Here is a 22,326-nt window from a genome sequence, read left to right on the forward strand (position 1 = left end):
TCATCATCCGTGGTTGAAAAAAAAAAAACCGAACAAGCCAATTTTGACAAAGAAAAAAAAAAAAAAAGTATAGATGTTTTTGAATTAACGGAGTCAAAAAAAGTCAAACTACAAATACAGCAGTGACGTGCGGTGAGATTCATGATTGGTGAGGCACTGACTACGTCACGTGACTGAAGCTCAACTCATCACTGCCACATGCCGGTTGTGGCACCGTCCATACCAAACGCCACTGTGCACCTTTAGTGGCTTTTCTGGTCGAAAAATAAAGACTAAATGTCACACAATTTCATTAAATATATTAGACAGTCTGTTAAAAGTCAGTAAGTGCAGTACGTGTGTGATAAAACATTATTGGCGATGTAATGATGAAACACCGATGTCTCTTGTGTGAAGCCACGGACCAATCACGGCCTGCCTTAATGGATGTGTGCTTGGTCTCTTGAAGCATCATGCGAGCGATGACTCGTGACTCATAACTGCACTTCCTATGCATTTGAACAGGAAATATGAAAATTCAGCTATTTTAATGATGAAATCACTGAAATTGGATTGAAAAAGAAAATCAATATAAAGCACAGACCATAGAACTAAAATGGAACAATTTAATGTAATAAGGTTGTTTTTTTCCTGTTCACATGCAGTGGAAAGGAAAGACCACCAGGGGGCAGTGCGGCTCTGCCTCACTTGCCTATCCTGACCTCACGTCACTGAAGTACAGGTACCTGAAATTTTTACACTTCAGCAGTATTGGCAGCCTACTTCGTTACTTCCCAAAGTTCCCACCACTGAACACCAAAAAATACAGATCTAAATTATCTGTTGAGCAATTACGAATGATGATAATCTGATTTGTGTGTGGATAATGAAATGGGAAAGAACACAATAACCCACAGGTAGAAAACAAGATATAATGATAAAGCAAACACAATTTACCATAGATATTTATTCAAATAAAACTCATCAGGAAGATATATCGTAAACAGATCTGCAACAGAACTGCTTTTACCATAAATTACAAACAGGCGATGATAGTTTGTAGAAAAATAAGTTAAAAATCCCTACTGTGTCAGTGATTGCTTTTTTAATCACTGGGGGAAAAAACTACATGCAAGCTTTCTGCAGAAACACTTGATTTGTACAAGAAATTAAGCAGGAGTAGCAAAGTGCTACGTTCAGACACAAACCTTTGAATGTGACTGACATTTGCAAACTCGAGTCACTGATATCAGTTTGGACAAGAGCCTAGCTGAAGCTCCCCTGGGGAACAGGGATGTTTTCATGAAGGTATTTCATACTTCCATGCTCAGAGAAGTCAGCCACAGTATGACCTTCTCCTCGAAGGACCCATTTGGTGGTCAGAAGCCCCTCTAAACCCACTGGACCTCTGGCATGGATGCGTGCTGTGCTGATCCCCACCTCAGCACCTGGAAAAATAATTGACTCTGTCATTCAGTTTTTATAATTTTCTCTAAATAATATAAGGTGAAATAAATATCCCTACCTAGACCAAAGCGGTAGCCATCAGCAAAGCGAGAGCTTGAGTTGAAGAATACACACGCACTATCCACTTGCTGCAGAAACTGTTCAGCTGTCTCTTCATTTTCCGTAACAATGACATCGGTGTGGGAGCTGCCATATTTATGGATATGGTCCACAGCCTCCTGCATGCTGTCCACCACTTCGATGCAGCACTCCAGATCCCCATATTCTATCCGCAGGGACTTCACCTCAGATGGGCCGAACGTTAAATACGATGCAAACCGGGGACCGGCGTGTATCTTTACCTGAAGAAATTAAAATGGGAAATCAGAGTAATTCTTTGTAATCAGCTCAATAATTTAAAGGTGGAAGGAAAAATATTACAACCATATTGGATTAAATGGACAAGTCCCAGAAGCTACATGTCTTACATGTTCTGTCCTCAGCATATCGATGATTTGGTCAAATATTGGAGTTCGCAACAGGTCTCTATGAATGAGGAGAGTTTCCATGGCATTGCAGGCCGCAGGGTAGTCACATTTAGAGTCTCGGACTGGAATCAAATGTATACAACATACTGTATGCAAATATCAGTGTCCTGCATGTCAAACAGATAAACGCATTGGTCTTATACCTGAACACTCACAGAAATTAGACAAACCTTAAAACACAACCCTTGCTAAAATAGGCAAAATATAGACACACATTAGGACTACATACCAATGTCAATGGCTTTGTCAATGCTTGCTTCACTGTCAATGTAAACATGACAGACACCCTCACTGTGGCCCAGTACAGGAATACCCTTTGCTGCTCTCTGTATGTCTCGCACCAACTGAGACGACCCTCTTGGGATGATCAGGTCAATTACTTTGTCCAGTCTGCATAAATCTTCAACTTCTTCTCGTGTGCTAACCTGCATGGCACAATCAATGTAAAAATGAAGACAGTTATCCCAGGAAAAATTTTGCTGCATGTATATAATTAAACACTTTCAATCTAACCAGTTGAATAGAATCTGCTACTCCATGAATGGAAAGTGCTTCCTGGGTGAGTTGATGCAGAATTCTGTTGGTGTTGGAAGCTTCCTTGCCACCCTTCAGCAGCAAAGCATTTCCACTGGCAATGGCCAAAGCAGATACCTGAAAGACACATTGCAGACAAATTTTAACTATAAATCAGCATCGAGATCCGGTATTATACACACGAAAGTGACAGTGACAATTACCTGTGGGAGGCAGTCAGGACGTGACTCAAAGATAACCAGCAGGACACCAATGGGGACAGTGATCTGCTCCAACTCTAAATTGTTTGCAATCCTGGTCCTCCGCAGCACCCGACCCACGCTATCCCTGGAAGACACAGCCAGCTGACGCAGGCCGATGGCCAGGCTGTTCAGTTTAGCTGTTGACAGACTCAACCGGTCGATGAGAGCCTGGGAGAAACGACCTATGAAAATTTTTAATGAATACATTAGGACAATTAATAAATGGTACACTTAGCAGATCCACATGCAGATTTTCTTGGAGGGCCTGGTTCCTGAAAGACCAGTATTCATGCTCAGCTACAGAAGACTGGTACATTCTGAACTGACAATTCACAACAAAATCTACTCACTCATAATTATGTGCAATCCAATCACACACACAATAAAGACCTCAAGAACAAATCTACTGAGCTTGAATGAGCCACTAAATGACACATTGAGCCTGTGGAACATATGCCCCAGTGAATTACGTTAATTCACATGTCCCATTTCTTTACCTGATGCTGTTGCTATCTCCATGTCTCTCTTGTTAGCACTCAGAATCTCATCCTTCTTCTCTGTAAGCAACTCAGCAAGACTGCAGATGATTTCACCTCTCTGGAAACACAAAGATGAACAATTTATATACAGTAATCCCTCACGATATCACGTTTCACTTTTTGCTGATTTAGTGCATTGGAGATTTCTTCAATAGGTCAGTGTAGGGCAGTTATTCACTTGCACATCTCTGATACATTTAGCTTTATTGGCTATATTATTTTAGTGTGGCACCAATGACTCACATAAGGTCAATTGCGCTCTTATTCATAGCAGAAAAAGAAACCTTACTAAATAATCTCCACTCAAACATTTGGTAAATCACCAGATTGCTTGAGGATACCAAGAACATGACCCGAAAGCCAATGTTTAAAAAACACAAGCCACAGTAAGATTTATATGAAATTAATTCACAAATCCAACCTTAGCCTGACAAATAGCTAGTGCACACATTCATATCATCAACAGGAACAAATGCAAGTAAAAAGAAATGTTTGTCTTAATTTTCTACAACTACTGTAGTTAAAAATATCACTGCAATGAATTCTTGGTTCACTGACTACATTGCCAGGACCATCAGTGTGTAACGGTGCTAATGCTTAAGGCAGGATATTGCCTGTTCCCACCATGTCTGCATGGGCTGTTGTTCACGTCATTCAAGCAGAGCCTATCCAGCTTTATTAGGAATGTGCTCGTGTAGAGTGTGGATAAAAATACCTGCAACACTAAAGTATCACATATCGGCACTGAAATGCATATATGATACGTTTGTATATGATAAATAATTGGAGGCTACTTCACTGATTTATTGCAGGGGTTTTCTGGAACGTAACCACCATGATAAACGAGGGTTAACTGTATACAGTGGAACCTCGGTTCAAGAACACATCGGTTTGTGAACGAAATTTCCGGTCATATCTTATTTTGGCTGACAGTGGTGGAAAATAAAGCATTTTTACACCCTTTACTCAGTATTTTGCAGGCATCTGTACTTCAGTAATTCTTTTTCGGACAAATTTTTATTTTTACTCCCTACCTTAGAAAACATATCGATACTTTGTACTCCTTTGTTACAATTGACTTATTACTCACAATGATCTAAAAAAGATGCAAATAGAGAGAGGTAACATCAACTGCGGTTTGTATTTTATTTGATTGATTATTAATTGAGATCTTGGGGACTTGTAAGGAAAAATGTGAACTGAGGAGTATGAACGATGATGCATCAGATTCAGACAAGCAAGATATTCTCCCTCCATAGCCATAAAATTGTTTGATGTCAGCTGCAAGAATAATTTGTCACCCGTGTGTTTTGTCTTGTACCAGCCAAAAATAATCACAAATCGCATTCAAAAATTCTCCAAATAAGCTCAACAAAACACAGGGAAGGTGTATTTTTTTCTGTTGCTATCATTAGCTAATTTAACAAAAACATTTTATTTTATTTTTTTTTAGATAATCCCGGTACACACAAAGACAATCGGGCTGTTTTTGTCTTCAATCTTCCCCTTTCCTGACCAAGCACGTCAAACAATCTTATGTTTTAGCTTATTCAAGAAGACTGTCCTTTGGTCTGAAGTGTGTTAAGAGTGGATTTGTACCGATTTTAGGGTCCGAAGCAGGTTGGGGCCGACAATCTTAAATAATGAATGCGTTCAACATTTACGAGCAAAACTCTTCATGTGTGGTGATAGTCGACATCTCCCTGGTTCAAGACACTGTGAATTGAAAGAATCTTTTAAGATTTGAAAATACCAGGCCGCGCATTAACAAACCTATGGGAACAACTTTTTAATCGGAGTTTTGTTTTTTCTGTTGTGCCCAAGTTATCAAAAGAGGTATTGTAAATAATTGAGAAGAAAAAAAAAACAAAAAACTTTTTACTTTTGTACTTAAGTACATTTACGTGCTCACCTGCTTTTTGCCAGCGTCTGCGCGCAAAGAAGATTTGGCTGTGGGGGTGAAAACTTATCAATTCTAAAAATTGCTTCTGTTCGCAAACAGTTTTGTAACAAATTAAGGTTGCGATTCGAGGGTCCACTGTAATCATTTAGGCGTTGGGGCTCAGTGCCCTGCTTAAGGGCACCTCGACAGTTATCAGGGTAACGAGCATCTCTCCAAAAACTAGTCGTAATTTCTTTTGTCCGCAGCAGGACTCGAACAGTAATCCTCCTTTTCCAAAGTCTAAGCTCTTACAGATGAGTCATTACCACCCACGTTATTAATAGCTAAATAGCATTTTTTCATGCCAAAATATTGAGGCAAGGAGAAATTCACCTGCTCTGGAAGCAAAGAAGCCAGAGTTCTTCCGGCATGACGGGCCATCTCTGTCTGCTGCTCCACAGTGGGACCTGAAGGTGACAAGAGTATAATCCAAAAATACTTAAAGACCTCATTTAAAAAAAATACATGATCATTTAAAAACATGGGGTTCCGTTTGCATTTAGTTCAATGCACCTGCTGGTTTTACTTCAGAGAAGAACGTGCCAACTTTCTTCCCCTCCACAATGTCTGTGATGACATGGCCTGTGACTTTGGGATCCGTGCCGTTGGCAATAACCACTGATGACCCACCTTGTAGTGCCCACAGGGCTGCTTTGACCTGTATTAGAAAACAGTGGACTTTAATCAAGATTTTTAACCAACTGTCTACAATTTATGATGAAGTATTTTGTCTGTTGTGTCGACCTTGGCTTCCATGCCGCCAATGCCAACTCTGGACTTTGTTCCATAAGTGATTGACTGCTGGTCTCCAGGATAGAAGATATCAATGAGTTTGGCATCATCTGTTCCTGGGGGACTGTCATATAGGCCTGGAGAAGAGATTTGTTTTTCAGATTTAATCCTCCATTCAAGCAGTGTAGTCATGACAAAAATGACAAATCAACTTATTTGAAGATAAAGAAAAACATATTTGATAAATTATTCCAAATTTCAGTTTGGAATAATGTGTTAATCATTTAGCAAGTTTAAATCAATCAATTTTCTATCGCGCTTCCTAGGATCACAGGTTAGCTGGAGTCTATCCTAGCTGACTTTGGGTGGGGTACAACCTGGACCCCCAGAAAAGCCATGATCCATCCATCCATTTTCTACACCACTTATCCTCACTACGGTTGCGGGTATGCTGGAGCATATCCCAGTTAACTGCGGGGAGGAGGCGGGGTACACCCTGAACTCGTTGCCAGCCACTCAGGAAAAGGTATGAAATGAAATTAATTTAAATGTGTAATTTTAATCAAACAATACACAATTGTGAAAGTTTTTAGACATTTTGGGGGGAATATTTAACTTACAACTCATAATGCTAGCATTTAAAAAGACCAATAATCAGGTAATTCTGTACCTTGAACATCAGACAGGGCAATTAGGAGGTCCACTTTCATTTCAACAGCCAGACGGGCAGCTAAACTGTCATTATCTTTGATGCTTATAACCTGAAATGCATAAAGTCATTGTGATAAAGCCATAACAAAAATCTGGTTATGAATTATCATGGGGGGGGGGGGACTAATTTAATAATTTCTTTTTTTCATTAGATGCTATAGAGCATGTATGTCAAACTCAGGTTCAGGGGCCTGCAAGACCATATCAAATGTGTAGTAGAGCAAGACCATATCAAATGTGTATTAGAGCTGGCCCGCCAGTATATAGCACATGTGCCACTAATATTACAAATCCCAGAATGCTTTGCTAGTGTGTTGCCCAATCAGTCTAGACCGGCGCGCACCCCTTCCCTCTGTTGCAGTCGTTAGCAGTCGTGAGCAACTATGCTACCAGTCTCCTCAAGCAAAGATGGAAACCGGTTAACTTCGGAGACAGGTGGGAGGCAGCTTGTCTGTTCACTAAAGTAAAAGACAGAATATATATCTTAATTGAATTGTTGTTGTTTTTTTAAATGCCTTTCATCAACTCAAGTTTGGATTTTTATTAAAGGACATTTTTTGGTTTTTTGTTGTTGTTGGCCTTTGAAAAAAAGATTTACATCAAAAAGAAAGGTCGTTGGAGATAGATAAATAGAAGATGGAGAGACAGAAGGATTCATGTTAGCTATTTAAATACAAAACAACAAACACCACTGATGTCTTTTATCGCAAATTTTATTTCTTGTGTTTATAATATTAAAGTTTGTTTATTCCAGATTCAGTGTTTCAGCAAAATTTAAGTTTGTTGTCATATGATAAACATTAACGCTACATTTCTGCAGAGAAGGGAAACATGCACATCGCCGTTATTTTTCATTAAATATTGAGTTTGGCCCGCGACGTTGTCCCAATTTTTAATTTTGGCCCACCATGAATTTGAGTTTCACACCCCTGCTATACAGCAAAAGCCAGCAAGTCTCAATAAGTGGTTAAAAGATCACCGCTTTCGAGTTAACAAGCAGGAATGTACACCATGCGGTTTAAGGGGTGAAAAGACCCAACTATCTCAAAGAAGACAATTAAATCCCTAAAAAAATTTTTAAACGCATGTTCCCAAGATGTGAATGTTGCGATGAGTAGAAACATAACATTATATGGTATTTGATTTGATGCATGCCTTCACCTTAAGAAATCCTCATACACAACACTTAGCATTCCCAGCATGCCCTTCACACAGTACCCACATTTACCCCCTGCAGGTCACTGTTGGGAACAGGGGGTGGCACAACAGCATCATTGGTGTTAATGATGGGAACTATGTTCATCCGGAGAAGTTCAAGAAGGGTGCTGTTAAGGTTGCGTCGCTTCTGCTCGTCATGAAAATCCAGGTTTGTGACTAAAATCTGCAGAAAAGAACATAAGAAGCCTTCAATGACTTTCAAACACCTCTCAGTATTCAGTAGAATAAAGCTCAAGTGCATACTTGTGCAGTGCAGATGCTATACTGAGTAAACATGGCTTCGTACAACGCCATCAGACCACTCTGTCCAGCAGCTGCACAAGCCCTTGCCTCCAAAACTGGAATTGCCTGGGGGAGACTCACCATGAAAATACCTACAGAATACTAAACAGACACTTATCTAATAAAGTTATAGATCACCATTTCCTTCAGCTGGTTCTGACCAGAATGTAAAGCTTGTCTGACACTTTGGGAGAGCAGGATTTCATGTCTTAATCTCTGCTTTCCAAATGCCACAGCACCACTGGTGACAATCATCATCTCCCTGCCTTGATTCTGCAGCATGGCCACCTGACAGGATACAAGAAAGGATAATGAGTCTTGAACGAAACCGACTCTGTTTGAGTATGCAGATCGACCAACAATATGCGTTACCTGCTCAACTATGGAGGCCAGTCGCCCCAGGGCCAGGCCGCATTCATCTCCCCGTGTCACCACAGCACTCCCTAATTTCACCACGATGCGTTTGGCTTGCTTCAACTCACTCCGATGGGCAAAAGACTTGCCATGGGAGCGTGGGTGTGAGACTGCAAGTGCACATTAGGGATGAAACAGTTAACAGTTTACTGGTAAACTATGACAGTCATTTAAAAGATTGAATAAAGCCAACTTCAATTTATGAATTAAAGACTTGTAAAATCCCCTTGATGGGAAATAGACATTTGTGATTTATTTTTGTTTATTGTTTCGGTGACCAAAATCTAATTGAAAACTTTGTACATGTATTGTATAAAGAATAAATAAACCCTCTATTTAATTAGTTTGAATGAAATCCCACCACTATAAAATATATCCCTGTCTATTTTAGCCATTTTAAGTACATTTTGTGGGGTTTTACATGTGAAAATTCATTTTGGTTGCATAGGTTTGGTTACACAGGTTTGTAGATTTTATAGTGTTTGTATACAAATTAAAATTGTTGCCATGTTTTGCCCATGTATCTGGGTTTTTGTTCTTTTGCATTTCTTTTAGTAATTCTGTTTTTTTCCCCATTCAGTTTCAAATCTATTGTACATCAGAAAAAAAATATCAGCATGTCCCAAAATTGGAATTGGGTATACACTAACAGGCCACTTCATGACAATACTTTGGTTACATTACTTGCCATCATTACAAAGTAGAAACACTTCACATTTATACTGAATCAGATGAGTGCTACTTACATTTTGCTTGGGAAAATGTTCTGATAGTGACTTTCACTTGCCGAATTCTGGGTGGAAAGTGTGAGGACAAGCGGAGTCTGGCAAACATGGCACCGAAACCTAAAATCAAGTGTGACAAACAGAGCAATGCCCATTTAATGCAGGGAACCTGGCTTAACGGGTTAAGTACCTTTTAGGTATGATGGCTGACCATGTGCAACTAGGACTGCAATATTTTATTGCTTATCTTGGCAGTAACCTACTGAGAAGATGTTGATGGTCAACCAATGTTAACCTAAAATATTGACTCTAAATGAACAGACAGTGGGTGACGTTCATACGAATAAATATCGCGGTATTTATGCAGTGCCATTACACTAAGTCGCCGAGTGAGTTTCAGACTGTACATTATGCTAAACATGCAATGGGCTGCATGTTGGGTAGCTTAGCATTAGCTTATGTTTTATTTTGCCATGCAAACGGTCCAAAATGGTCAAGAGCAAAAATTTAGTGAAATAGTCTATACCTGGCAAAGATCGAGAGTGAGAAAACCAGCCCAAATCCACTTGAGTGAACTTCTAGAGCAAAGACACGTAATCAGGCTGCCCGCACTCAGCTGCCACATCCACAGCCCACGTCGAGGCAGTAGCGCGACGGGCTGCAATTCACAAACGACGCTTGCGTAAGGTTTCCGTTTACGGGGCCTATGTTAAGGAGTCCCGCGTACGCACAAAATAGTAGTTGGATATTGACGTAACAACAGGAAGCAAAAACACAAAATTAGGCATTACTATTGTGGTACTAGAAGAAAATGCATTCTATTGCACGTGTCTATTTAAATTTTAAACTTTAAAAAAGTATATTCAATAGAATAACTTTTTTGACTAGTGAATATTGATTTGATCATTATTTGATTAGGACTGTGCAGATTTATCATAAATATATTGTCAAGTTAGCACAGTGGCTAAATTGCATCCGTTGTCCTATGGTGGGTATCATAAAACACATCCAAAGACAATACACCATGACAAATATGATTGAGATGTAGAGGCTTGTAAATTGACTCAAGCTATGACAAAAAAAAAAGTGTGTGTGTGTATATATATATATATATATATACACACACACATATATATATATATATACACACATGCATACATATATATATATATATATATATATATATATATATATATACACATACATAAATACATATATATACACATACATACATACATACATATACACATACATACATACATATACACATACAAACATACATACATACATACATACATATATATATATATATATATATATATATATACACACTAGTGACTAGTGAGCATCACAGGCACTATCCAGGAGGAAACAACAGGTCTCCAAGAATACATAAAGAAGATGGCCCCCAGGGATGAATGAACTACTAAATGAATGCCTCAGGCAACAAAAGCGTAGTAAGGAGAAGGAGCCAGATGGGTTGTCATGGAAAGACAAGCCCCTGCATGGCATATACCACCGACAAACTGAAGAAGTGGGTGACATAGAGAAAACATACCAGTGGCTGGAAAAGGCTGGATTGAAAGACAGCACGGAGACACGAATCATGACAGCACAAGATCAGTAGAGGTGGGGGTCTACCACATCAGACAGGACCCCAGATGCAGGGTGTGCAAAGAAGCCCCAGAGACAGTACCGCACATCACAGCGTGGTGTAAGATGCTAGCAGGCAAGCAGACATGGAGTGACATAACCAGGTAGCAGGACAGGTGTACCGCAACATCTGTACCAAATATGGACTAGAGGAGAAGGAATCAAGATGGCAGACACCATCCAAGGTGGTTGAGAACACCCAGGCAAAGATCCTGTGGAACTTCCAGATCCAGACTGACACACTAGTAGGGGCCAAGCAGCCTGAGATAGTGGTAGTGGATGAACATCAGAAAACAGCAATCATGATAGATGTAGCAATCTCGAGTGACAGCAACATCCGGAAAAAGGACCATGAAAAGCTGGAGAAGTACGAAAGATTGAAGGAAGAACTAGAGAAAATGTCGACGGTGAAGGCAATAGTGGTGGCCGAGCGATCGGGCACTTGGGGCAATAACCCCCGAGGGTGATTGAAAAGTAACTCCCTATTTTAAAATACTTATAATTTATTCATATGTTGTCATATTTTTCTCAATTCTTTTGTTTATGTTCCATGATTAAAGGACAAAGTCTATTCTACCAAACAGGAAACAGAAAAATATCTACACATCTCTGCACATCTTCAGTAATGTGATACTGAGGCACGTGAGTGGCTGTGCATGCAGAACGAGGCCTGTGAAACATTCATGAGCAGAACAAGCAGCACAAAGCATTCTCACTGAGTCACCATAGCAGGTCCAAGCAGAGCTATGGGGACCGTTGAAGAAATGTTGAAGTGCCCTGCCTGCCAGGATTTATTCACGGATCCTGTGAAACTCCCATGCAGACATGACTTTTGTCTGACCTGCATCCAGACTGTCTGTGAGGAAGGTCCTCTTTTCTGCCCAGAGTGTCAGATCCTGCTACCACCCAACCTCACCCTGGAGATAGATGCAAGCCTTCAAAGCAAAGTGAAGGATTTCATGATCAAATCATCAACACCGGTGCTACCGACAGAAATCAAATCTTCTTCGACTATCTTCTGTGACCACTGCATAGAGACGCCATCAGAAGCTATTAGGACCTGCCTGACCTGTGACGCCTCACTATGCCAAGCTCATGCCCTGTTGCACCAGCAAAGATCAGCACTGAGGGAGCACACTGTGGTGGATGTGACACAGGATCTGCTGTCTTTAAAATGCAAAGAGCACCGTGACGAGTTAAAGCTCTTTTGCTTGGAGGAGCGAGTCCCTGTTTGCTGTTTGTGCGTCCTGGTTGGTGCACACAAGAATCACAGAGCAGCCCAGCTAAATGAAGCCTGCACCGATTTAAAGGTCATTAATTTGTTTGCCATAACATATGTTTTTTGCCAGGATTACATTAAAAAAATCACATGTACATCTGTCTTTAGAGGATGTTGGAGACAACTGTGAAACAACTGCTGCAGATGAGATGCGAAGCAGAGAACGCCATTAAGGACTTGGAGTTCATGTATACACAAACAGTGGTATGGTCACTGTAAAATAAAAAAAAATAAAAAAAGCTTTTTAATTGATATTTCAGCATTTCAGATTATTCTTTTTTATATCATTCCCAGATGTCTTCAGCGGACTTCAGAGAGAGAATATCAGACAAGTACAACAGGATCCGAGTTGTGCTGGATGGCGACGAGCGTCTGATGATGCAGATCATTGACGCAGAGGAGGAATGTATGAGCGAGTGGCTGGAAGCACAGAGAGGAATCATGGAGGCTCGCATCAAGGAGATAGATGACCTAAGAGTTTCCAGTAAACTACTCCTACAAGAAACACATGACTTGAGCTTCATTCAGGCAAGTTGAAAACAATGTAGAGCACATAAAAAAAAAATTCCAATGTCATTTCCATAATTCAATACATGAACAGCTTGCTTTTTGCTTCTTCTTTTTTTAACAGCAAATCACCGCACAGAATCTGTGGTGAGCACATTTGTCATACTTTATTTAATTGCACTGCAAAAGCACAAAATCTTACCATGCAACTTATCTTATTTGTAGTGAAAACATCTTACTGTACTTCTTTTAAGACAGTTTTGACTTATTTTAAAATTTAAAATCTTATTTTAAGTATCCTATCAAGTCGATTCATACTAGTTCCATTGCCAGATTGTTTTCACTTATTTTAGAGACAAAATGTCTGGTTTTTAAAATTTGTTTTACTTGTTTTGAGGTCATTTTTTTCCAGTGTCATAATTGATGAGTATGTGTTTTGATGTCTGATTGTGTTGCTGTTTAATTGTAGTGACCCTCCAAAGTTGGCACCCATTCAGCAAATAGACAAAGAGCTGTCTGAGCCTGACAAGCTAAGAACAATAGAAAAGCTGGTGGATGACCTGTCAGTGGCTCTGTCTCAGCACTTTCCCCGAATGTGGTCCTGTGAGTAAAATTATCTTATACAGTGGAACTGCCAAAGTCGTGCACAATCAGTTCCGTGATGTTGGTCGACTTCCAGGTTATTTGAGTTTCAAAATATTTGTATCCATAGTAAATAAGGTAAAGTAAATTAGTTTGTCCAGCGTTCAGACAGTTGCTATCATAGAATCTTTATCATCTGTAAAGAAAATGTTATTTTAACATTCATAGCTGTCGCTTGAGTATAAATAAAAGTGAACCATTTACTATAATATAATTAAATACAACTCAAATAAAGTAAAACTACTCACCATGTATAAATGCCTCACAGACACAGAATGGAGCGAGAACAGGAAAGTGAAAAGTGGAAAGTGTTTGGAGAGTGGGACTTTATTGGTGGAATTGAAAACATCTTGCGCTTTTGTTGTTTTTGCTTCGTCAAGTATGTGCTGCAATTTCAATTCCGTATCAGACATGGCATCTGCTTGATAAAAATGTGAACCAGAGGTTAGCATTTCTCAACCAGAACTGTATGTTCTCCCTGTGCCTTTATTGGTTTCCTCCGGGTACTCCCGCTCCCTCCCACATTCCAAAAACATGTATGTTAGGTTAACTGAAGAGTCTAAATTGTCCATGGGTGAATGTGGTGCTTATCCTCATAGGGTCCCATGCAGTCACTGGGATAACATGCAAACTCTACACAGAAAGGCCAGAGCTTAGATTCAAACCCCGAACCACAGACCTGTGGCAGACGTACTAATCCATCGTTCATTGTGCTGCCACACTGAATATCATTCGATATTAAATGACAATACTTTGTAATGTACGGAGCAGCCAGATACTTTCCTCTGTTACAAAAGGTTCCATTTTCATTTATCATCACACATTTCTTTAGCCATCAGAACTTTCACAAGATTTTCTGAAGTATCACTTGGCGTCACACACGAGGGAACGTTGAACTAAAAGTTTTGTTTGACTTTTGAGGCATACATTACATGAAGATTTTGGTTGAACTCCAAATTGTACCACTTTTGGCAGTTTCTGGGTTGTCTGGTCCAGTGGTAACTTAAAAAAAGAAATAAGAATCTATAAATAAATAAATAAAAAGGAGGCAGAGCTGGAGGTGGCTGAGATAAAAATGTAGTTTCTCCTTAGGAGTAACCGGGTTGAATGGGATTGGAAACGAGCTCGTCAGAGGGACATTCGAGGTCAGATGTTTTGAAGACAAACTTTGATGATTTGGACACGTTCAGAGGAGAGAGCGTTAATATACTGATAGAAAGATGATGAGGATGGAGCTGCCAGGCAAGAGAGCTAGAGGAAGACCTAAGAGAAGGTTGATAGATGTTGGTAAAACTCTGCATCTTTTTGCACAATTGTCAAAAAAAAAAAATAATAATAATAATAATTGTACCGGCATTACCAGATAACTAGAAACCCTTTATTGCTCAGTGACTGTTTTTCTCAATGTCTTTATGTCTCAAAAGTGTTCTCTGTCAATTGACTGTCTGTTGTCGTACTAGAGCAGCTGCAACTACCGGAGACAAATTCGTTGTGTTTTTTGGACATACTTGGCAAATAAAGATGATTCTGATTCTGAGGGAAGACATGAGGACAGTTGAGGATGCAGAAGATAGGCCTAGAAGGAAAAGGATGATACACCATGGTGACCCTTAATGGGACAAACCTTGAAAAAGATTAAGACTGTATTTGATAAAATAAAAAAAAAAAAAACCTAAAATCATCTGGTTATCCCCATAATTGAGTCCTGGCTATAAATTTGTCATTGCAGATCTAAGTTGTCCTGCTCTCGACTTGAAAACAGCCCACCCAAAGCTGGAGATATCGCAGGATGGGAGACAAGTGTGCTGGGGAGTGCAACCTGACAGTCGGGCTCCAACCACACAGCCATATGATTCCCAATACAGTGTCTTGACTCAGAAGAGTTTTATTACTGGCCAACACTACTGGGAAGTCATTGTACAGGAGAAACCGTACTGGCTGATCGGTGTCACCACTGGTCCGGTCACTGGAGACGTTGGTCTGAGTCTGAGGCCTTCTGGTCTGGGTGTGAATAAGACTTCCTGGTGCATATACCATGGTGAGGGACAGTACATGGCGTGCCATGACACCCAGGAAAAACAGCTACAAATTGGGAAGAAAGTCAGAAAGTTGGGCATACTGGCAAATCTCCCAAAGGGGGAGCTGTCGTTCTACAATGCAGACACCGTGACCCTGCTACACTCTTTCTGTGTGGAGTGCAAAGAGCCTCTTTTCCCAATGTTTAACCCCTGCATTGATGTAAATGGACTGAACAGGCATCCCCTGACCATGTTTTGGATTAAGGACCCCTGGGATTGGAGTGTCAACACAGATGGAGGCGACGAGTGACTTTGCAATTTGTTTCGGTATAAAAATGATGGCTGTTAGATGTTGACAAATCATAAATAATGTTGATATAGCATTCAGTTTATATTTTATTTCAGTATATTACGATTAGAGTCTGTAACCGACACTACAATACACTGTAAATCTAAATATTTAATCCATTCATTTTCTGGGGCAAACTACTCTCATGTAGTCCACAAAGTTAATGACCAGTCCATTGCTTGTTCTTTTCACTACATAAGCCTCAGCACAGCACAACACCGAGGTCATTCGTGCTTTCGGTGTCACATGTCAGTGTACCTTGCAGAGGTGATCTGCAGGAAAAGTTTACACAATCAAGCTGGAATATGTGTGTGATTCTGCATTTTAATGTGTATTATTGTTTACATTCATAGATCGTAAAGATAATAAGAAATACCATTCTCTTGGATTGTAATTTGAGGTCGTGTGTAGCCATTTGTTCACTAACAGATGAATAAAATATTTCATTCAAACTTTATGTGTGTGAACATGGCCAAATTGGACCTTTTGAGTAAAACTACCGCTATAAATCATTTTCAGTCAGTTTAACTGAACAAGTAAAGTAATGTGTAGGGTGTTAATGATTCCAAGGCATTATGTAACTGAATATCATCATAACATGTTACATCATAATCAAATGTGCAGAACACTTGAGATGTTATCCTTATAAGTACATGACCAGATTATCTGGAATTACATTTACAGTAAAAACTAACTACACCAAAAGCCAAAGCTAAAGTCATAGTGATTGGCTCCTCGACTAGATGCAATAGTAGATGTTCTTTATTATGATGATGCTTGAGTCTTTGATTTGATCCAGTCCAGGAAATGAGTGACCCGTGAGTATACCCCAGGTTTATTCTTCTTTCCACATTGGTCTCCCCAGCTCACCAAACCATAAACAACATGGGTGTTGTTGTGCTCACAGGTCAGCGGTCCTCCAGAGTCACCCTGAAACAACAAGTGTCCTCAGATAGTAAATCCACAGCCACACATATTCATTGTATGAGTATTAGTATTTAACTTTCTCCTCACTCACCTGGCAGGAATCGACACCTCCTTGTAGATGTCCAGCGCAGAACATGCCATTATCCAAAGTTGAGCCATAAATGTTGTCTTCGGAGCATTTGTCCTGGTTGATCAGCAGAACATTGGCCTCCAGCAAATGGTTGGAACCATAGTCGGCTGCAAACAGAAATAGTAATGAGACAAGGAATGTGAGCCAATAGAAGAAGATTCAAGTTTTGTTTAGTTCAAGTTCTTTGAAGGAAAAGATTGGAATTAAACTTGAATATATTTTTTTATCATCTCAATTGTAGGAAATTGGACTTACATTCCTCAGTGGCACCCCACCCAGAGATGGTACATTCCTCCCCATCAGCTAGTGGGCTCTCAGGCAGACAGGCTGCCTTCACAAACTGGGTCTCATTGGCACAAACACCATCAGCACCTTCCAGTCGCAGCAACGCTACACAAATGCAGTTGTTGCGCATTATTAGATTACATGTGTAATGGAATATTTTACTCCTACATAACACGAACAACAAAGTGTGAAGTGGATTTTCTTATTTGACATTTGAGTGTAAATGTTCAGCGATGAAAGTTACAAGGACAGTGATGTATTTGGAGATGCAGTTAAACTGGAAATTATTGAAACCCTGGCCAAATTTGAGTTAAATTAATTTGTGTTTTATTTGTTGAATAGGTGTTATTTTAATAACATTGCAAAAGACTGTGGGATACAGACCGACACCATGCCGCGAATGGCAAAAAACGCAAGCGATGACCCACAACAAAAGATTTATAATTGTGCATATTCATAGTTTACTGTAAATACACCACCAACGATGGACCCAAAAACCCTTCAATATTATTTCAAACTCATCTTAAAACATTAAAAATATAGGATTTGATTTTGAAAAAAAAATGCATAAGGCGAAGACTCTCTGTAGTTTATACGAACAATCCAGATTCGGAGATTTCGCATGTGTTTTCACGGGAATAGTTGAGGATAGGTTCCACAGACAAAACTGCAAATAGGTGGTGAACTGTACTGTAGTTTACAGTTAACTGTAAGCCAGGGTTACAGTAATTCAATTTAGACACCCGGTCACGTTCATGAAAACTGCTCACCTATGTCATTGTGGACTGATATTAGAGTTTCCCTATAGTTCTCATGCACAATGGCCTCTTCAACATTAAAGATCTGTTCAGTGGACTCATCAGTGTCCAGAGAGAGCCCTCCCATAACCACCTGCATGTCATTTCGCCGTTCACTGTTCAAACACATAAACATAACACCTGAAATTATTTCAATGTTTAAAATTGTGCATGTCAAAATTGCTCTTACATGCAGTGTCCAGCTGTCAGTATCCAGCAGCTTTCGATGAGAACACCTCCACAGATGTGCTTGTACAACTGAGTGGATCTCTTGGGCCTCACTTGCAGGGACACCTGCCAAGGTAATGCCCCAGGGGGTACCTTCAATCCCCCAAAGATTCGGGTGATGGCTATCTTTGGCTGAGGTTTCCCACAAGTGCTGAACGTTTTTAGAGAAGGTGTGAGAGTGGGTGAGGCGTCACTAGGTTGTGGAGGCTCGATGGTCATTTGGGTTGGGACAGGTGTTGTTGGCTTTGGAGGAGCTGGCTCAGGAGGTGCTGGAGAAGCTGGAGGTGCAGGGTGAGCTGGGGTGGCAATTCCATCTGGTGTCACCCAGAAAATTCACAATCACACAAGTAAAACAACTCTTTTGGGTTACGTGCACTTAAAATTACTTAATAAACTTAATCTTGTGCAAAACCTTGAAGTCTATGTACAGTACCTTCAGAACATTCATTTACATCACAATAGTTCCACAGCAGCTTTCGGCCTCTTCTGAAGAAACACCACGGCGTCAAGTCACCATCTGAGTTTCTGGGGTATAGAAAATATCTCACTTAGCCCCTTTCTTAATTTTTTGTAAGTAGGCATTTTCAGCAGCATCCTTTGAGAAAAAGTTGACCTGCAAAAGTTGTGAGGGCCAAGGCCGTCGCTGTCCTCAAAAGAGTTGAAAGGATACATTCCTTTCTCCAGGATGAAATGAGAGTTCCAGTAGAGGCACTCATCACCATCAACTGTCTCACTCACGGTACCACGATATGACTCTCCATCATCTTCATAACAGTCATTTGGGCCTGAGAATTACAGCACTCCCAGTTCAATAATTTGTCATATATAACATACCATAAAGTGTAGACTACAAGCGGCAACTTTCATCCCAGCTTTAACCCATGCAGATTTTCCTGGTTCCAAGAGCTTCAAGTTCTCAGCTATCCATACATTGTATTTAATTCGTCAAAATCATATTTACTGTTTATACATTTTTTGATGAGCGCCTTGTCGGCTTGTTAAGTGTTCACTTTCTCAAATCAAATTTGCATGCATGGAACCATTCAGGGGCGGCACGGTGGACGACTGGTTGGAGCGTCAGCCTCAAAGTTCTGAGGATCCGGGTTCAATCCCCTGCCCCGCCTGTGTGGAGTTTGGATGTTCTCCCCGTGCCTGTGTGGGTTTTCTCCGGGCACTCCGGTTTCCTCCCACATCCCAAAAACATGCATTAATTAGAGACTCTAAATTGCCCGTAGGCATGACTGTGAGTGCGAATGGTTGTTTGTTTCTATGTGCTCTGCGATTGGCTGGCAACCAGTTCAGGGTGTAGCCCGCCTCCTGCCCGATGACAGCTGGGATAGGCTCCAGCACGCCCACGACCCTAGTGAGGAGAAGCGGCTCAGAAAATGGATGGATGGATGGAACCATTCAGGGCGGCACGGTGGGCGACTGGTTAGCACATCTGCCTCACAGTTCTGAGGACCGGGTTACAAATCCTGGCCCCGGCTGTGTGGAGTTTGCATGTTCTCCCCATGCCTGCGTTGGTTTTCTCCAAGTACTCTAGTTTCCTCCTACATCCCAAAAACATGGGTTGTAGGTTGATTGAAGACTCTAAATTGCTCTTAGGTGTGATTGTGAGTGCGAATGGTTGTTTGTTTATATGTGCCCTGCGATTGGTTGGCGACCAGTTCAGGGTGTACCCCGTCTCTCGCCCGAAGATAGATGAATCTTCAATTTAAGTACTTTCAACACAGCCATTACCGTTAGCCGAAGTCCGCTAGCATACAATAGGAAACAAAAATTAGCATTACTATTGCAGCCATTTTAAACCGTCAAACAACTGTTCCTTTAACACAATCATGGCTGTTACATACTGTAGACAAAAATAAGTTTTGACCTTGAGTCTGTAATAATAAAGCAACAACAAATAGAACATACAACAGTACTAGCAGGCATTTATTCTCTCTGCTCTGTGGAAACAATTACAACTGGTGGAGTTTAGCTTTCATTTAGTTTGCTGCCTGGCCAATTCCTGACATCATCAATCAACTCTTTGCCACCTCACTGCCACTACTGTCAGGCTGTGGCTTGGTCACCAGAGGGGGCAGCACATACTGTATGTGTAATTTGTACGGTTTATGAACCAGTGTGGTTTATGTGTGAAAAAGTTCTGATTTTCTTTTTTTATTTAGTGGGTGCAGCTGATATACCGGTGTGCTCAATAGACCATATTTTATAGTATGTTGTGGTACTTACCGACGTGGCAAAAACGACCTCTGAAACCTGAAGGACACTCGCAATCAAAGTCGTTACCATCCTTGATGCACTGTCCACCATTCTTACACGGATTAGGCTCACAGACAGCATCTGGAAGAAGAAAGTAACAATTATTTGTTTCTCATAAACAATTTCCAGCAAATTAGGCAATTGGTGTGAATAGAGCAATGGTTCCTCACATGTTCTACAGTATGGAGGCTTGAAGGGATGCTTGCATTTGCACTCATAAAATGGTCGAGTGGAAGTCAGCACACACTCACCACAGCCACATAAACCTCTCTTGCAAAACTTTGGTCCTGGAAAATTAATCCACTTTTGTATTGGTTATTTCTGGCAAACCCTTTATGCTGTATTTGTATGCAACAACAAAAAAAAACGTATTCCAACCTTTCTCACATCGTCTTCCCTTGAAATGTTTTGGACAGTCACATTTGAATTTTTTCTTTCCTTTCTCCTTGCAAACGCCATTATTTTGGCAAGGGTTTGGGTTACATTGGCCTGAGAAAAAGGTACGAAAAGGAAGGAGTACACCTCAGAGATTTAGTTTGAAATGTAGCCCATTATGGCATAAGAAAGAATGAGTGAAATAAAAATACTCCCTGCAGTGTTTCTCACCTGCTGGATCTTGAAGGTCAAGAAGCCATTCACTTGGGTCATCATCATCATCGTCGTCATCATCATCAAGAGTATCTCTCAAATTTCCAAAGAACACGTCTAAAAAGCAACCCATGTTACAAATGTACAAATGCATCTCTGAGATGTTAGAAAAGGAAATATGAATCATTTACCATTAATTATGTCATTAAACCGTTCTCTCCTTTTCGCATGTTTTCCATGTTTATGAGGCCCGACTTGAAGAGGATCATCGTTATGATGACGATGATTATAACGAAGTTTTTTGTACTTGTCACGCTTCATCTGAAAAAAAGCAGTGTCTAATACATTTCCATAGTGAATGAAATTCAGTGTTTTTTTGGGGGGAGGGGTATTTTTACAATGGTTAAATATAAATTAGATTGGGGGTTGCAAAGACAAGGAAGGCATTCCACATTTTGCAAGAGACTTTGGGAAATTTGGAAAATAGACGCTTTCTATGGCATTAATGGTCATGCGTTGTCATTTTGAAACGTTTGTTTACTTGTGGTCTCAATCAAGTTTTGGGGGCAAACAAAAAACATTCAAATTCCCTTTTATAGATTAGCTTGCAATTTTGGAGATTGCTGATGTTTATTCCTCTAATTTACCTTATATTCCCATTAATTCCGATGGAATGTTTTTATCTTTGAAAATAATGGGAATGTTGTAGCTGTAATTGTGATTCCTTAATGTAATTATGGTATCACTGAATTGCTTTGAAGAGAAACAGCTGGTGAAGGACTCCATTTTATTCAAAAGACAAGCGCATAACAACAGCAAAAAGCACACTATAATAGCTAAGCAGCAGTAGTGAACAGGGAATACATACTTCAGCAGGGATGAGAATCACAGCAAGAAAGAGGCAAAAGAAGAGGAGCTTCAGATTCATGATGGCAGTAGATCAGACGACACGGTGCCAAATGAGAGTTTTCAGCGGCAGATCACGCTCACTCTTGTAAACCTTTGCATGAGTACACTAACCTTTGATTCGCTTCTCTGGAATCCTGTGGGTCAATGATATTGATTTTTCTCTATACTTTTGAGGATTCATATGCAGTCACAAGCACAAAATTATACATCGGCCCAAACCATGAACATTTTAATACCAATACAAAGAACCTGCCTTGATTATAGTAATATTTCTATTATTGGAGTTAGTCCTGAAATGACTAAGCAGAACTGTTTGCAAAACAAACATAGTGAGATATTAAAATAGCACGTAAAATAGTACTATGATTTTTGAATATGTTTATTGTCACATCACAATTATGGCCTCACGGAATCATGTTTGTATGCCCCCCCCCCCC

The 22,326-nt window shown here is 40.2% G+C and overlaps 3 protein-coding genes across 4 annotated transcripts; 1 reads left to right on the plus strand and 2 right to left on the minus strand.

Annotated features, from left to right (window-relative positions):
• Positions 1-928: 928 nt before the first annotated feature.
• aldh18a1 (aldehyde dehydrogenase 18 family, member A1) lies at positions 929-9,997 on the minus strand. Of its 2 annotated transcripts, none has more exons than XM_061790495.1 (17): positions 9,839-9,997; positions 9,334-9,432; positions 8,546-8,697; positions 8,312-8,461; positions 8,135-8,239; positions 7,902-8,054; positions 6,633-6,723; positions 5,975-6,099; positions 5,744-5,888; positions 5,564-5,637; positions 3,247-3,346; positions 2,711-2,931; positions 2,487-2,624; positions 2,203-2,398; positions 1,914-2,035; positions 1,505-1,787; positions 929-1,427 (listed from the first exon to the last, which is right to left on the minus strand). In XM_061790495.1, exons 2-17 carry the CDS (start codon positions 9,419-9,421, stop codon positions 1,246-1,248), a joined length of 2,325 nt encoding a protein of 774 aa, XP_061646479.1. In that variant the 5' UTR covers positions 9,422-9,432; positions 9,839-9,997; the 3' UTR covers positions 929-1,245. The 2 variants fall into 2 exon arrangements, with proteins under 2 accessions (XP_061646479.1, XP_061646478.1); XM_061790494.1 differs by having other exon boundaries at positions 7,896-8,054.
• A 1,698-nt stretch (positions 9,998-11,695) lies between these two features.
• Positions 11,696-15,723, plus strand: LOC133486164 (tripartite motif-containing protein 14-like). Its single transcript, XM_061790935.1, has 6 exons — positions 11,696-12,275; positions 12,353-12,448; positions 12,539-12,772; positions 12,876-12,898; positions 13,221-13,354; positions 15,123-15,723. Exons 1-6 carry the CDS (start codon positions 11,712-11,714, stop codon positions 15,719-15,721), a joined length of 1,650 nt encoding a protein of 549 aa, XP_061646919.1. The 5' UTR covers positions 11,696-11,711; the 3' UTR covers positions 15,722-15,723.
• Positions 15,724-16,504: 781 nt separating this feature from the next.
• LOC133486161 (hyaluronan-binding protein 2-like) lies at positions 16,505-22,270 on the minus strand. Its single transcript, XM_061790928.1, has 13 exons — positions 21,849-22,270; positions 21,172-21,301; positions 20,999-21,097; positions 20,771-20,881; positions 20,563-20,679; positions 20,363-20,473; positions 18,741-18,912; positions 18,561-18,652; positions 18,090-18,441; positions 17,873-18,015; positions 17,073-17,207; positions 16,779-16,924; positions 16,505-16,690 (listed from the first exon to the last, which is right to left on the minus strand). The coding sequence occupies exons 1-13, from the start codon at positions 21,906-21,908 to the stop codon at positions 16,526-16,528; spliced, it is 1,833 nt and encodes a 610-aa protein (XP_061646912.1). The 5' UTR covers positions 21,909-22,270; the 3' UTR covers positions 16,505-16,525.
• Positions 22,271-22,326: the final 56 nt, after the last annotated feature.

Source organism: Phyllopteryx taeniolatus, chromosome 11 (assembly GCF_024500385.1).
Source record: "Phyllopteryx taeniolatus isolate TA_2022b chromosome 11, UOR_Ptae_1.2, whole genome shotgun sequence".
NCBI classification, from domain to species: Eukaryota; Metazoa; Chordata; class Actinopteri; order Syngnathiformes; family Syngnathidae; genus Phyllopteryx; species Phyllopteryx taeniolatus.